The 16,918-nt window shown below is 36.2% G+C and overlaps 1 protein-coding gene across 1 annotated transcript in view; it reads left to right on the forward strand.

Moving 5' to 3' along the window:
- LOC122712376 overlaps nucleotides 1–16,918 on the forward strand; it is a 98,998-nt gene that overhangs the window by 27,580 nt on the left and 54,500 nt on the right. The window contains exon 3 of the mRNA XM_043931963.1: nucleotides 7,947–8,081. Coding sequence (XP_043787898.1) covers nucleotides 7,947–8,081 — 135 coding nt within the window. The remainder of the gene's footprint in view (nucleotides 1–7,946; nucleotides 8,082–16,918) is intronic.

Here is a 16,918-nt window from a genome sequence, read left to right on the forward strand (position 1 = left end):
TTTCCGAATCTTTGTCGGATTGAGGGATGTAGATACGATGAGAGTTTATTAAATTGGGATGGTATGCAAGTTAGGGGTGGAATTGAAATAAGTTAATTCTTTCCGAAATATTCTACTTCAACTTCGAAAACTTTAAATTGAAAATTTACAATTCGAAGCAAAGATTCCACTTTCTTCTTTTTCTCAAATTTAACACTCGGACAATTTTCGTATAGAATTGAAAGGAAAAAATTTTCATTGAAGTTGAACTGACTTTTCCGAACTTTTACGATATCTCGACGAAAAATTTAAATCAAATTGGAAATTTACAATTCAAGAGCAAAGATTCTTCTTCTTTTTTAACATTCGGATTCTATTATCGTATTATAGAATTGAAAGAAAAAACAAAATTAATTTTCCAAAGTTCGAAAAATTTAAACTAAAATGGGAAATTTACAATTCAAGAGCAAAGATTCTTCTTTCTTTCTCAAATTAGAATTGAAAGAAAAAGCAAGGAAATTTCTTTGAAATTGAACTAAATTTTCCAAAATTCCCAACGAAAAATTTAAATTAAATTGGAAATAACAATTTAAGAGCAAAGATTCTTCTTTTTTTTTCAAATTTGACACTCGGACTATCGTATAGAATTGACAGAAAAAACAAAATCAATTTTTCAAAGTTCGTAACGAAAAATTTAAACCAAATTGGAAATTTACAATTCAAGAGGAAAGATTCTTCTTTTTTTTTTTTCAAATTCGGAATTTCGTATAGAATTGAAAGAAAAAGCAAGGAAATTTCTTTGAAATTGAACTAAATTTTTCAAAGTTCCCATCGAAAAATTTAAACCGAATTGGAAATTTACAAAAAACAAAGATTCTTTTTTTTTCAAATTTAAAACTCGGATTATTATCGTATAGAATTGAAAGAAAAAACAAAATTAACTTTCCAAAGTTCGAAACGAAAAATTTAAACCAAATTGGAAATTTACAATTTTTATAACAACACCGTAAATGAAATTTCATAATTTTCGCAACAAAATTCCTTCAAATTCTTTTTTTAAATTAACATTCATCATATCACTTCCCATCTCATAGAAGGAGAAAACAAAGAGGATTGAGATCTTTTCTTCTAATTTCGATAATTATTGATTTTTCCTGTAACTCCACGAGTGCGAATTTTAAATTCCTACTTTTTTTTTTTTTTTTTTTAAATTTAACATTCGCGTCACCGTTCCACGAGTGAGGAGATGGAATGGAGGAGAAGGAAGAGGTGGTTTCACGCGTGCCACGCCAATTATAGCGTTATTGCCGCTATTAATGAGCAATTTCAGAGGCTCTGTGCCATCGTCGCCCCCGTAAACTCCAACTGCATTACGCCCAACTTACGTTATACAATTTTCCGGGCTAATTAAGTTAAGGCGTTACGTCGCCACGTAACCGCGATACCCGTCCGCCCTCCTCCCCCCTCCCCCCCCCCCTCCACCCTCCTTTTTCTTTATCGTGCACGCCTCTTGGCGAACCCCTTTCGAAAAGCTTTGGGAACCTCCTCGTCCTGTCGCTTCGTGTTTCCCGCAACCTGCCAGCTTCGAACAAGTTTCGAGAAGTTGGAATGGACCGGTTTTGAAAGCTTTCGAATTTCGTGGAAAGAATGGAACGCCTTGCTTGGCGAAACTTTCTTTTATCGAAATGTAATGTAAGGTTTTATAAGCGTAATACGAATACGTTTTTAATTTTTAAAACGTTTTGAAATTTTTAGTACAAACAACATGAATTGAGAAATATTTTATATTTTTTGTTTAATATTTTATATTTTTTTGTTTTAATATTTTATATTTTTTGTTTAATATTTTATTTTATATTTTTTGTTTCGAAGACGTTGGAAAATTTTAGCTCGATGGAGAGGGATAAGAAGAGGAGATTGTAAAAATAAATAATTTCTAAAATATTTCGCGATTGATAGAGATATAATTTCTGGTAATTTCTGGTTAAAGAGCATTCCAGATTCGCGTGAAATCGTGGATCGTCAAAGTGAATGTTAAATATTACGTTAAATTTAAACCGTAACTCCAAGATGTACTTACATCAAAATCCGTGAACATCCCCCCGTGTAGGTAACCATGGAGAGTGTTTGGACAACTACCACTGTTAAGCCTTTAGGAAAACCAAAATTTTAAAGTCCACACCTTTGTGAACGAGTTTAACGGATAAACAACAAATAATGATCTTTGCGTTTGGGATAAGTGTTTCAAATGAAATTTCAACAGTAGGGAAATGAATATTAAGGTGTTATTATTAAGTTGTTCCGCATGAAGTTGCCAATCATTTGAATAAACGACTATCAACCTCTATTTCCCTTATATTTTGCTTGGCATGTTTTCATATTTGTCTTCTTCTATTTGCTTTATGTAGCAATTTCTTTTTTGTTAATTGTTATTAACTTTTCAACTGTTTCTTTCACAAGTGAATTTAGAATATTATTCTAAATTTGAGTGCGTATCGAAATATTGGATTAACTTTCGAAGAAAATTCCATCGATGAGAGGTTTTAAAAATTCAGCTTTGGAAATGAGAATCTTGAAAATGAACCTCGAGGTAGATCATATATGAACGAAGATAAATTGAAAGCAGAGTTAGAAGACGTGTCTTCGAACACAGTTTTCAGACGCTTGGGATGCAATTTGGGTAAAGTGAAAAAAATTGGAAAAATGGATAGCGCTCGACTGACGAAGGATCAAAAGTTGCAACGTTTGGAAATTGTTCTTAAGGCTCGTTTTTTTCAACAGAATTGTAACTCGTGATGTTCTGGACAATGGTTGAACGCTGATGAAAATCGTAAACGAAATTTAAAGTTATTAAAGTTAAAGTTATGGCGACTGTATGGTGGTCCATAAAGGGAATAATTCATTGTTTTTCTTTGAAACGAGGAGATATCGAAACGACATCCTATTTAAGGATTAAGAAACAACCCTTATTAGTCGATAGATCTGTTCTTCTGCACGACAACGCTCGAGCACAGAAATTAATTAAATCGAAATATGAAATATGAAATCTTATCTATGAAATCGATTGTTCCTCCATTTAAAATTGTTTTTAACAAAATAAAATATTCGAGAAGTTTTATAAAAATGGAATATGTCGGTTTGAATCTCCTTTGGGAAAAGATCATTAAAGCTCTAATAAAGCTCTATCGTTGTTCCATCGAACAAAGATTTCTTTTCGACCAACAAAAACGATAATTTGTTCTGAAAGAAAATCTATATTACTCAGAGATTCCTCAAAATTCCAAAATTTGAAGAAACATTCAAATTATCTAATTATTGAAAAATATATTTGCAGATGAAGAATCAAAAGCTTATTACGTGAAGCTCGTTTTTGAATAGAATCGTGATGATGAGAAAATATAGTTATGATGGAGAATAATTATTATTCTTTTCTGAAACGAGGAGATACTGCCAACAAATTGACATCATCAAAAATTCCACGAAGCTATTCTTCTGCAACGCAAAAATTAACCGAATCGAAATATGAAATCTTAACCCGTTCACCGTCGCTTATTTCATCGATTGTCGATTTCAACAAATTAAAATATTATTCGAATCTCGCAGCGTTCGAATAATTTCTTCGCGCCAAAACCGTTTTTATTTTAAAAATGGAATTTGTCGAGTTGGAATCTCTTTGGCAAAAAGGGTCATTAAAATGGCTCGAAAATTTCGATGGAACAAAGATCGTAATATCGAAAATATATCGTTTTTCTTCCGAGCAATGAAAGGAAGCAAGAGAATAGCAAGATCGAACGATAGCAAAGCGGAAACGGAAAAACGTCCGTCTTTGCTTTTTCATCTTTTGAAATGGTTCGTTTAGGAACGATTAACGAGCAACGGGTAAATATTTAAGGAGGAGAGTTTGAAAACGAGAAGCGAAGTCGCGTTTTCAAACTAATATCTCAGAAATTTCAGGAGGAGTCGAAAGTTGGTCGGGCCAAGTTCGACGACAAATGGAACTGGAAGGCGGAAGTTAGGAAGGCTGGAAACGATACACTTGCTCCATTTCCAAAATTACGGGGAACAGGAACTTTTGGCGCCGCGCGAAATTTCACACCCCCGAGTTCTTCTTCCTCTCCCTCCTCCTCCTCAAGAATGGATGCGAGTCGATGGTTTATCGAGCGAAAGTTTCGCTTCTATCGCCACTATCTCACCCATTTAATTGCCCTCCCCCTTCGACCTTCGTTGAGTTGAGCAGGATATGGTGCGAGGTTTTAGGCAAAGTTTTTGGGGAAGAGTTGTGACGTGGGAAAAAGTGAATTGCCGTTGGACGGATTCGATTATTATGGGTGGAAAATATGAGATCCTCTCCCTGGGGAAGGGGGATTTATTTCGAAAGACTTTGCTACTTTCGAGAGAATTTAGTTTTACAGCTTCTTCTCGGGGAGTTTGTTTCGAAGAAATCGTGATTCCTTTCGGAGAATTTATTTTGATGGAACGGTTGGTCCTTTTGAACAATTTAATACCGAAAATTTCTTTTTTAAATATTTCTTTTATAAATATATAATTTCTTAAAATTTCGAAAGGATTCTTTTTTTTTTTTTCTTTTTTTTAGAATATTCAAACGAATTCGATTCTCTGCATGAATAATATTGATATTTAATTTTTTAAACAAACAAAATTTATCTCTCTGTAAACACCGTTAATTTAATTATTCGATAAATTAAATGGAAAAAAGTTTTATCAAATCAAAATTCGTTGGGCATAAAGTCTTCAAAAAAAATCAGAATATAATCGTATAACGAGATGAGAAAAGAGTCGAGGGGGAGAGAAGCCGGTTCCATAGAATCGTCTAGAAAGAAGCTTTTAGAGGTGCGGATAATTACAGGATGCGCTTGGATCCCGTTACACAGTGACTACGCTTTTAATGGCTCGCCACCACCACCACCACCGCCGCCGCCATCAACGGGTTAATTGAGTTAACCGAGCACTTCGTCATCTTCCCATCGAGTATCGTGATTCTGTATCAACGTGAAACCTTGGTCCCCAGTTTTTCGATAAATAATATGGCGGGCACCGAGCAAACTTTACGATAAATACGAAAGCTTTTCTAGCTAGTCGCGTTACAAAAATATCCGAAAAAAAATACATAATTGGATATATATCCAATTATGTATTTAATATAATTAATATAATTTAATATATTTAATATAATTAATATAATTTATATATAATATGATCGAATGCATAATTGGAATTTCATTATATCGGATATAATTCAATCTCACTTATGGAAGAATAATTACCTGGAAGAGTACTTGAAACACGTTAGAAGAAAGAATAATCGCGTCACAGAATCGAGTACCACCTTCGAAATCCCATCTAATCGAATTGTTAAAAATTCACGTTAAAAATTAGAAAAAATGAATATCATAAACGAAATCTCTAAAGGACTGGCGTTTAAATATCATAGCTAAAAAGAAAAAGGAACGTAGGAAAGGGAAGAAATAAACGAAACGAATCGGTAATCGAATTCCTACGAAATTAACGCAAGGTTGGATGGCTTGATCAAGCCGCAAGGGGCGAGAGGGGAGGAGGTGGCATCCCACAAAGCCGCCCCCCTGCGTTTGCTCGATGAACTAGCATCGCGCGTATCTGTCGGCATACTAAATGAAAATCTATCGAATAAATATTGACGTTGATGCGGCTCCTGATGCAGCTTCCTGCTTGTTTGCCGATTAACGGACCTCGGTTATCACGAGCCGCGTGCATGTATTATAATCGATCGTTGCCGCGCACACGCGCGCGTGCCAATGAGAATCCGCCATGTGGTTTCGTCAAACTTGGATTGGAGGCGAATTAAACGTCATTTCTTTTTTTTTTTTTTTTTTAAACACCTTTCAAATTCCTCCTCTTCGAAACAACCGATCGATTCCTTTATCCTTTAATTTATTTTATTTCCTGCGTTTTACCCTTGATTTGAAAAATATTTATATCCGTCTTGGTTTAAGATCTTTTTACAATTGTGAAAAATGAATAAATTCGTTTTTCTTCTTTTCTTTTTTCTCCTCTCACAAATTCCTCCGAGTCTTGTCATGCGAAGTGAAATTGAAATAAGAGGGAGGGAGGGAGGGGAAAGAAGGAGAAGAAAAGGAAAGGAGAGAATTTAAATAAGAGGGGAGGGAAAATGGTCGCTAAAGAGAACGTAACGATCGGAAATATTGTAGTTGGAGGGACGATGGGAGGGAGCCCCGTTTATGCGCATCACTACATGAAATATACATGATGGTTTCGAGCGAACTCGGTCTATGATGTCTCTCGGGGATGATTTGCATGCTTTGCACCGTGAAACGTTATTTAACGATGAATTTCGGTAACATCGAAAGTGAATTCTAACGCGAAACTGCATTAATACCGGTTGCATACAGATGTCACGCGCGTCCCCTGCGCTAACTAATTCTAATGCGATTCCGTATCCCTAACTTTTGGTCGGTACACTGTTTGAAAACATTCACTTACTTTCACGGGTGTGAAACTCTTTTTCTCTTCTTTTTTAATTTTTTTCTATGGAAATATTCGCAATATTGAAAAATGTTAGAAAAGAGAAACCAAAAAAGCATATCCTAAATATTAACGTTTCGTTAAATTTCCACGTCGTATAATACAGGTATTTTTCGAGGTATGTTGAAATATATCAAGTATATCGGGAAAATTGTGATATTTTGTAAAATTAAATTTTCAAAATATATCAATGTGGAAATTAGATTTTACGCAAAGTTTCGTAAAATTAAAATTTTTCCGCATCACAAATACATTTAAAATAGATATTTTTCCAAGATTAAATCTTCCACAATCGTCCATTATTTCCAAAAATATTTCAAATCCATCTTATAAATCGAAAAATATTCTCTCATTAATCCCTATGTCTTTTCAAATTTCCAAATCCTTGAAGAAATTTCTCTCTCGTAAAATAACAAAATTTAAATAAGACGTTTCACTCACCGCGATATTCTTCGCATAAAGTGCATCAAACTTGTTCGAAATTTCGTCTCGAAATCGATACTCTCTCTTTCTTTTCTCTTTAATTTCTCCACTCATCCTCTTTTCAAGTTGCAGAAATTCCGTGCACATAATGGTATTTCGCAGGAGGGAGGAAACGATAATTTAAAAAACGAAAATTACAATTTCAATGAATTCGAAATCCATACCGCGTGGCAGCTTCTCCCGCGAGAAACTTACCACGGCAGGGGAGAGGAGGGGAGAGGAGGAAGATTCGAGATAGTATTTTTCAACGATCGGCAACAGCTTGCGCGGAACAATCGAGATCGCATTGCTAATTAACGAATTCGCGAGATTTTGCTCTTTGAAGATTCTATAAACGATACACGAAGTTTTTTATTTCGAATTTCGAATTTCAAATTCAGATTTGAACGATTTCTCGATTAAATTAAAATTCGATCGAAGTTATTTCTTTATTTGTAATTACATTTTGTGGACATTTGGTGTCTGTAAGGGTAATCTGATAAGAGGAGAATAAAATATTACGTTAGAAATATTATTTTCTAAAATTTATCTTGAAATTTAATTTAGAAAATCGATTTGACGTGAAATTGTTGGCAACAAATTTATTATACAACAAATTCTCTATTATTCCCTATATGGGATTAATATTTTGTACGGAATGGACGTGACGTGCAAAATATCCAAAATTATCAACAAATTATAATTATATTCGATAAAAATATTATCACTTTGATCGCTAATTTAATCGCTGTCATTACTTAAGCTCCATTTCTTTAGCCGTAAAAATACGATTTTGCATTACGCGAGCAAATAAAAATAATATAATAACGAACAACCACCAATTAACCTCCCTCGCCCCAATAATAATCGCACACCGGTTATTATCCCTCGTAATCCCCCTTCAGACCGATCAGAAATACCGTCGCTCACATTTTTTTTTTTTTTTTTTTTTTTTTTTGTTTCAGGGCCCGCATCCCCCTTGCCCGAGCTTCACGGATACAGCCGTTGCGGCCACGCTTTGGTATTGAAGGGGTTGGTTTTCCCTCAGTGGAAGAGGCGGCCACTGGCCGTCATCGGATCCAGGCTGTTCCTTTATCCAGGTATGTGTTCCAACCCTGGATTCCGCAAATCCAACCGCCCTCCCCTATATATACGGATAAGAAACGGGGTTGAAACCGGGTCTAAGACCTGTCGAACCAACGGCGGAGGGATATAAGGACACAGGCTTTATCTCTCTCTCTCTTTCTCTTGCTCCATTTCTTGCAACTTGCAATTATTGAAACGTGAATCATCCTGGTTCGAGATGAGATTTTTGGCGAGGAATGTCGAAACATTGATTTTCTTTCTTTCTCTTTTTTTTTAATATCGTAAAGCGATGTTGACAGAGTTGATAGAGTCCTATTCTAAGAATTTTGTATTGAGTTCTTTGTATCGTTCGAACGATTGGATAATTAATTTTTAGGGAATTGGTGGGATAATTGAGGTTTGGAGGAAGGATGGAATTTTTATTTTTTGGATCGAAGTGGATTTTGGGTTTGAAATGTTACTTCGATTTTTGGATTGGGGTGAAAAATATTTGTACATAATTATTTTATTTTGCCGATCGGAAGATTTGGAATGAATGGGAAGCTGTTTTGAAATAGAACGATTGAAATGGTTTAGAAAAGTTTATTTCAGAAATTATTCGGGTTCGAGGAAAAAGGAAAGGAAAGATGTTTTCACATATGTATATACCGGTTTTTGCCGCGCGATGGCTACTGAAATTCGTAATTTAACTTTGTAATTTTCATTCGACGATCAAAAGTTTCGTAAACTCGTTTCGAGGAAGTTTCAACTTATAAATCTCGTTCCTTCGTCCCTTCGAGTCTGCCACTCTCGATTGTTTCCCCGTTTTCTGTCCTCGATTTTTATAGTTTCAACTTCTGGCCAAGATATCGAGTGTTTCCACTTCTACGATATAAAAATATAGCCGGGAAAGCGGACGATTCCGAGAAAAGAATTAATACACTTTCAGAATATAGAAAAGTTTGCTCCATGTTATGGAAAAGTTACGACAAGATCTTCAAGAATTATTCCATCAACTAATTGAACATTTTTAACGAATAAACTTCGTACTTTTAATAATTTCGAGAATGAGAGTCGAGTATGAATACGAAAATGAAAATCAATCTCCAACAAAATATACAAAATAATCATACAAATTTAATAATAAATATTATATCGATGTAACTCTACTGTAAAGACTCAATCTTGTCTCGCACGTTCGAAAATTTTTTCATTTCGTGAAATTTCAAATTTTCCAAAATTCCTACATCGAAAAGTATGTATATATATATATCACAAAATTTCCCTTCAATTACCATGTAAAATAAATTCCATCATAATCGCGAGAATGTAACAAAATTCACGCGCCAATTAACCCAAAATTAACCCTCGTTGCATACGTATTTCTTCTCTGCAAATATACGCGCGAAAATTCAAAATTTCCTTCCAACTAAAATTTTCGAACAAATTAAATTAAACTTTATTTACGATATATGTAATAAGAAATTGCCTCATCGCAAATTAGAAATCCTTTAAAATATCGGGAAATCCTCCCTCCAACCACGGAATGGAAATAAATTTTCCTCCGATTGATTGGAGAATGGAACGAAATATCTCGATAGAATCGTTTTGTCGGCGGATAGAGGGATCGTCTCGTGGAAAGAAAACATGTCCGATATCGAGCGGCGCAATTTATGTTCGGCTTTGATTTATCCGGTGGAGGGGGTTGCGGTGCACGCCAATCAATCGTCGGATTCATCGGGCGAGATGGTTTGAAACCTAAGGTACGAGTGACCTCCTCCCTTCAATGACTGATAACCGAACTTTAAATTGGATTTTCTTCTTGGAAGTGGGCGGGCACGAGGGGTTGACCATTCGAGATAAGAAACCGTCAAACCGTGGATAAAAACATCGAAACGTTCGTTCGAGAGGGGAAATGGCGGAATTGGTGTGTTTCGCGTTGGTTAATCCTGGTCGGTGTTTCCAGATGGATGCCTGGAGCCCGTTGGAAGGAAAGAAACGTGGTGTGGTATTGTAATTGAAAGGAAGGGGGAGGGGGAAAATGGGGTAGGAAGAAGAGAGCGCTTTGTTCGAAACTTCTTTCGGCGAGGCTTCGTAACGGATTAATCGTGTTACTTTTTCGAAGATTCGATTTCTCGTTCCTTGAAACTCGAAGGGAATAATAATTAATTGGATGTTTCTTTTTCGCGATATTGGATCTTTTTCAAATTTTGTTCGCTTCTCTTTTCCTCTTTTTCTTCCTTTCTTTTAATCTTTCGCGAGCAAGATTTTTTGATTTCCGTCAAGTCGTTTTAGAATTTATCTTATGTGAATTCGTTATTTCCTTTTAAAGGAATCCTTTAAGGATTCGTTTGCGATCGAGTATGATAGATTTGGTCGAAGGAATAAATCGATCGAAATCAGGGTTTAAAAAGTTTAGGTTAGGTTAGGTTAAGTTAGGTTAGGTTAGGTTAAATTAGGTTAGGTTAAGTTAAATTAGGTTAGGTTAGATTAAGTTAGATTAGGTTAGGTTAAATTAGGTTAGGTATAAGAATATTTTACAATATGCTCGAGAGTTGTCCAAAGACAAGAAATGGTGTTTCGCAAGAAGAAACAATTGGCATACAAAAATATTAATTTCTTCATATTATTTGTTCCAACGATAGTATCAAGGTATATAAAAATTGTAACACTCGTAAAAACACAACGAAAAAATCCAAATAAATATCTTGGTAAATGATAAGAATTATATATATATATTTTTTCTTTTTTTGCGACTAATGTTAGAGAATATTCGAATATCGTGTTTCAACAGAGTATCATCAATGAATGTTACATAATATGAATAATGAAAAATACATCCAAATAAATATCTTGGTAAATGGTAAGAATTACATATATATATATTTTTTCTTTTTTTACGAGTAATGTCAGAGAATATTCGAATATCGTGTTCCAACAGAGTATCATCAATGAATATCAAAAAAAAAAAAAAAAAAAAGGAATCTCATCCTTCCTAGTTTCTGTTTATAAAACTTAAATATAACACGTTAAATTTCGAACCAGTTACACGTTTCACGGCGATTCGATTCTCTTCGTCAATTTTTACGCGTCGACGAGTTCTTTCGAAAGATAAAGGCACGTCAGTCGAGAGTGAAACGAAAACATCCGCGATCCCCGCGATTCCATGGATCCACGCCTCGAAACTATCCTCCTCCTCCTCCTCTTGCATTCCTCCCCCTACCCTGTCCACGAAACACCATGATTTATCTACGTCCTGTCCTTTATCCTCGTGGAACGATTCTGTCACCGTTGGCACGGCTACGGTTCCGCTCGCGGATCAAGAATTTCTTTCTCCAAGAAGGAAAAGGATTTATCGCGTTGACACGCAATTACGATTTTAAACATCCTGCAAACGGTTGAAGTTGATCGTCTCGAAATGATATCGAGACAGATCATTGAAATTCGTTCTATCATTTTTCAGAGAAAGGAGAATATACACAGAGAGGAATTTGTTATATTTGGAAATTCTCTTATTTATATTTTTATTGATATTTCGTAGTACGGTGAAAAGAATATGTTATAGTAACGAGAAGGGGAAATACAATATAAAGGAGGATATATTATATAATGTAAAGGAAATTTGATACTTGTGAAATTGTATAGCTATTATTTTTATTAATAATTTGAATCGATATTTTTCATATTTACATTAAAAATATTATATTTTACGTTAATGAGAAATTTAATATTTTGAAATTATATACTTTATACACTATTTTTCGTTAATAATTTAATTTACGAGTCGAGACGTGTTTGAAATTCTATAATACAATTATTCTACTCGTGACTCAATAATGCTATTTTTAAATCTAGTAGAAGAACATTCTCAAACATTAGTCGCATTAGTCTCTAACATTTCGGTATCATCGATCGTTAAGAAGGATCTTATTTAAGGATATTTATTTAGATATAAAAATTTAAACAACCCGTTCTTCGATAATTATCCACAAAATTCACCGTGACGCGATGTGTCCCTCCCCTAATCCCGGGAAAAAACGAGCCATAAATTGCCATAAACTGACGTGGAGGGAAGGAGGGGGATCGTATTTCTCATTAAAAGATGGAACGAACGTTCCTCTTAACGGAGACACGGAGGATCGTGGAAAGATAATCCACGGTGGATCAGCGATAGGAGCTAATCGCTTCCCTGTACCACGGAATGAATCGATAGTCCGTCGTGCTCGTCACAGGGGAGAGAAGGGTGGAGAGGAGGGGGGGACGTGTCGGCCGAGCTGTCGATCGTAAATTGCACGGCGCGAGAGGAAGAGAGAGGGGGGGCGGAAAAAAGGAAGAAGAAGGAGGGGGAAAAAAACAATGCACGCCGCTCGTGTGCTCGGATGAAACGAAACTGGCGAAAAACGAAGTGTCTTGTTCCGAATTAATCGATCGGCAAGTTTTTTTCGGCGCTCCGATATCTCGAAACGTTGCGCTAGAAAGGAACGAAACCGTGGAGGGGAAAAAAGGAGCGAATGAAGCGAAATGGAAGAGGATAGGGGGGGGGATAGAAATTGGATAAATGGAAGAATTGAACGGCTTCGAGTTTCGATGCTGACGAAACTAGAACCGCGAAAAGGGAGAGGAAGAAATTTGGGTAAACTATTGAATTTTGGAAGGGTCGTGCAAAAAGGACAATGTTGGAATAAGTAAAAACGAATGAAACGAGGAAAGGGGAGGAGAGATAAAGAGATAGAAGGGAACGTGGTTCTATCGATGATTGAACGAAGAAAGAGAGAGAGAGAGAGAGAGAGAGAGAGAAAAAGGGAACGAAACGAAAAAGAAGAGAGAGATTGAAAAAACGATATCGTTGGACGGAATCTTTAAAAGACAGAAATGATGGAGATAGATAGAAGAAAGAAATAAGAAAAAGAAAGAAACGGTGCCGATTATTGGATATAGGAATCTTTGGAGAAGAGAAATTCAAGAGGAAAAAAAAAAAAAAGAAGATAGAACAAAAATCGAAGAGAGAACGAGAGAAATTGGAACGATTGACGATTGGGATAGATGTTGTGTGGAAAAGAGAGAGATTCGAATAACTGGAGAAATGGAAATAAATAAGGAAAGATGGGAGAAAGAGACACGGTGGAGTGATATCGATTGGACGGAATCTTTGACGATGGATCCGAAACGATGGGAAAAATAAAATGAATAAAAAGGAGGGGGGAAGAGTAGAGGTGGAACGATATCGACGATTGGACGGAATTCTTGAAATAGAGATGAAAATTGAAGGAGGAAAAGGGAGGGAGGAAGAAAGAGGCATATCGTGTCTGTTTTCCATGGCGCTGCGCTTCCATTTGTAGCTTCGAGTTGAAATATCGAAGCCCGATGGAGAAGCAGGGCGGAGGAGCGATTCGATTCCGGGCACGTTCGACAAAGCGACGTTCAACCTCGTTGTCATTTGATAAAAATGTCGGAATCAATGGCCGTTTCGGAATGGATCCGTGGCGGAACCTCGTCGATCGCAGCAACGCCCCTGTAGGCCGGCAAATGGCCCTGATACGGGGAGGGGGATGAAAAAGGTGCAAAATACCTTTGTAAATATCGCTTTGATCCGACTTGAAAGCGTCAAGCCCATCGGAAAATTTACTCGTGTTTTCCATTTTCTCCCTCCCTCCCTCTCTCTCTCTCTCTCTCTCTCTCTCTCTCTCTCTCTCTCTCTCTCTCTCTCTTCCTCTGTCTATACGCGTATCCGTGTTTTTAAGAATTATCACGATTTCGGTGAAAGTTGATCTCGAGATACGTTTACGTTCTGAGGGAAAAAAGAACAGGTTTGACCTGTTTTTTTCTTTTTTTTTTTNCTCTCTTCCTCTATACGCGCATCCGTGTTTTTAAGAATTATCACGATTTCGGTGAAAGTTGATCTCGAGATACGTTCTGAGGGAAAAAAGAACAGGTTTGACCTGTTTTTTTCTTTTTTTTTTTAACAAAATTCTACCTTGAATACTTCAAAAAAAAATCCTCTCTCAATATTAATTCCGATATTCTGATATTCTGATCTCGTTAAATTTCGATGGAATATTTCGGTGATTAAAAAAGAAAAATTTTTTTTTCGATTTTGACTAATTTAAACTCTCGAAACTAATACACCAAAGTTGGAAAGTAAAAATCGAATTGAAACCGCATCAAAGAGGGCTGTGCCCTCTCTCTCCGCTCACATGGACAAATTTCCAACCCTCCGTGCTTCTCATTTTCGTGGACATCTCTCCGCTAATCCAAACTTCCTAATTATCCTCCCCCCTGTACACGGTGTATCTTCGTCCTGTGTGCGCATCTTCATCAACGATCTCGAATTAACTCTGAAGAGCTAAAAGTAGGCGACGAAACGGATCGTACTCTCTTCTCGAACGGATCGATTTCACCGGTTAATCCGAAAACGAGAATCGAGTGAAAGATCGATACGCGGAGACGGGGAAATTTGCCAGGAAAGTCTGCAAAAGTAAATGAATCGGTGAACGTAACGAGCGTTGTTAAGGAAATCGACGAACACGATTCTTGTTTTGTTCCACTCGCCACCTGTTACCACCACCTATTTTAGTCGGTTTAATCGACCTGTTGGAGGGAGAAAGCTCAAAGTCTCCTTGAAATCACGCGACAAATCTATTACGGAGAAGGAGATGGATATAGAGTTGACCATTCCTTTGAATCCTCATTTTCGGTGGATGTGGTTGCGTCGTTGATGAAAGCTGAGCATGCGGAGGACGTTTCGAAATGAGAGATATTCTGGTGGTTTTTTGGTAGATACGTTTATGCGCGAGAAATGTTATGACGAGATTTTGTAAATTTCTGGTTATCGTTGACCAGTCGTTGCAAGATTGTACATTTTATTGTTGGTTGTCAAGATTCAAAAGCGATGAACATTAAAATGACGAGACAGATTTTTCGTGTAAATATTTTTTTTATCAGAAGATTTCGTATTGTGGAAAAATGAATGAAATTCTTTCCGACATTTTTGGAGCGAAGTATTCGAGAAATTCCAAAATGGCGGACATATTGGAACAAATACGACTGTGGTTTTATTATTATATTTTAGAAAGATGAATAACCGTTCTTTCTTCCAAGAAATGGAACCTCAACCAAGCTTAACAATCCAAATTGAATTATACTTTATCCAATCTTAGACCAATATCCATAAAAATTTCGCTTTAAATCAATTCGATTAACACGATACAATATTCTCCAAATCGATTCTGAATAGAGATTTTAAAATATCTTTAAAATTTTTATTCTATCTATTCTACTTACATACTTCTCCTCCTCATTTCACTTGGATCACAAATAAAAATTATACGAAACCTCGACCGATTTTCCTCTTGAGCGGAAGCCAAACATGGACGCGTCGATTTCCGGTTTGGCCATTGAACGATTTTCTTACACAGCACAGGTGAAGAAAACAACCGAATCGGCCGTATAAATATTCATCGGCCGATTTAAATTCATAACCGGGTACGCAAATCGACCGACTCGTGCTTTATTTTCTCGTGCACGTGTGCACGGAACGTGCGAACGAGAGAATAATCGAATCGCTTCGAGAAAAATGAAATTTCTCTCCTTGCCCTCCAACTCCTATCCTTTGCTCCCCGGTAATGGAGCAGGCAAGTTTTCCATTCCTCGATCGATTCTCCGTGTCGGAATATTTTTTTGATCTCCATTTTGATCTCGAAATATCTAAATTCGCGAGTAAAAAATTTTCTGTGGAGAAAATGGCAATTTTGCAAGTGCGATGTTTCGCAGAATATGCGAGTTATTTGCCCATCTCCCGAGTGTCGTCCGCTTAAACGGATCTAATTCTCGCCCCCCCTCAAAAAGTTTCACTCTCTAACGAGTAATTCCCTTAAATTCATTTAGACAGGAAATCTCTCGAATCCCGTGCGATTCCCTCCTCCTAGTCGAAAGCTATACCGTATATTACACCGTATAAATTTTACAGTTTCCCTCGTAAATTAGATCTTAACTCGAATCACCTTGAGAAATCGCTTTATCGATTCTTAAACTTGCAGTCATCATACATAATTATTGTTTTTATCAATTTTCTTCATCGTGCAAGATAAATATTAATTTCGTGTAATAATCAATGCTGTTAATTTAATTCGTTACTGGAATATAACTCCTTCGACGATCTTCGTCTATGTCAGATCGAAATCGATATTTATCGATTCTTAAACTTGTAGTAATCAAACATACGTAATTATTGTTTTTATCAATTTTCTTCATCACGTATCGTGCAGCATGAATATTAATTTCGTAATAATCAATGTAATAATCAATGCTGTTAATTTAATTCGTTACTGGAATGTAACTCCTTCGACGATCTTTGTTTATATCAGATCGAAATCATTTTAAAATTTAAAATTCGATCGAACTGTGCAGATTCGTGTCGATCATTTTGCGTGTGAACGAAACTTGAAAATACATCGATCACGTGCATCGTGCAAACAACGCGATTTGAAAAGAGAAGGTAAACAAGCGCAGGGAGCGTAAAGTGATCAGCGTGAACGTGATTAGCGGCATTGGTCGATCTTGGTTTTCGATGACAATGATGACGTGTGAATCGACGAATTACAATTTAATTTTGTGTAATTTTAATTTTTTAATTCTGTGTAAATTTGTCTCTGAGGAAGATCCTTTGTTCTGATCACTTTCGACATTTCGAGCATCCTCGAGATAAAACTTTTTTCGAGATTAATAACGAGTCGAAGCGTTTGAGATCCAACACTGCTTTCTCGAAAACTTTTAATTAATCGACGCGCAATCGTCGTTATTTTGCGCGTTGGATTAGACTCGATCGATAATACTGTTTTTCGGAGTGATCAATTTTTCTCTTCCCTCGCGATGA

This window comes from Apis laboriosa, unplaced genomic scaffold (assembly GCF_014066325.1).
Source record: "Apis laboriosa isolate Shangri-la unplaced genomic scaffold, ASM1406632v1 scaffold1_cov151, whole genome shotgun sequence".
In the NCBI taxonomy this organism is placed as follows: domain Eukaryota; kingdom Metazoa; phylum Arthropoda; class Insecta; order Hymenoptera; family Apidae; genus Apis; species Apis laboriosa.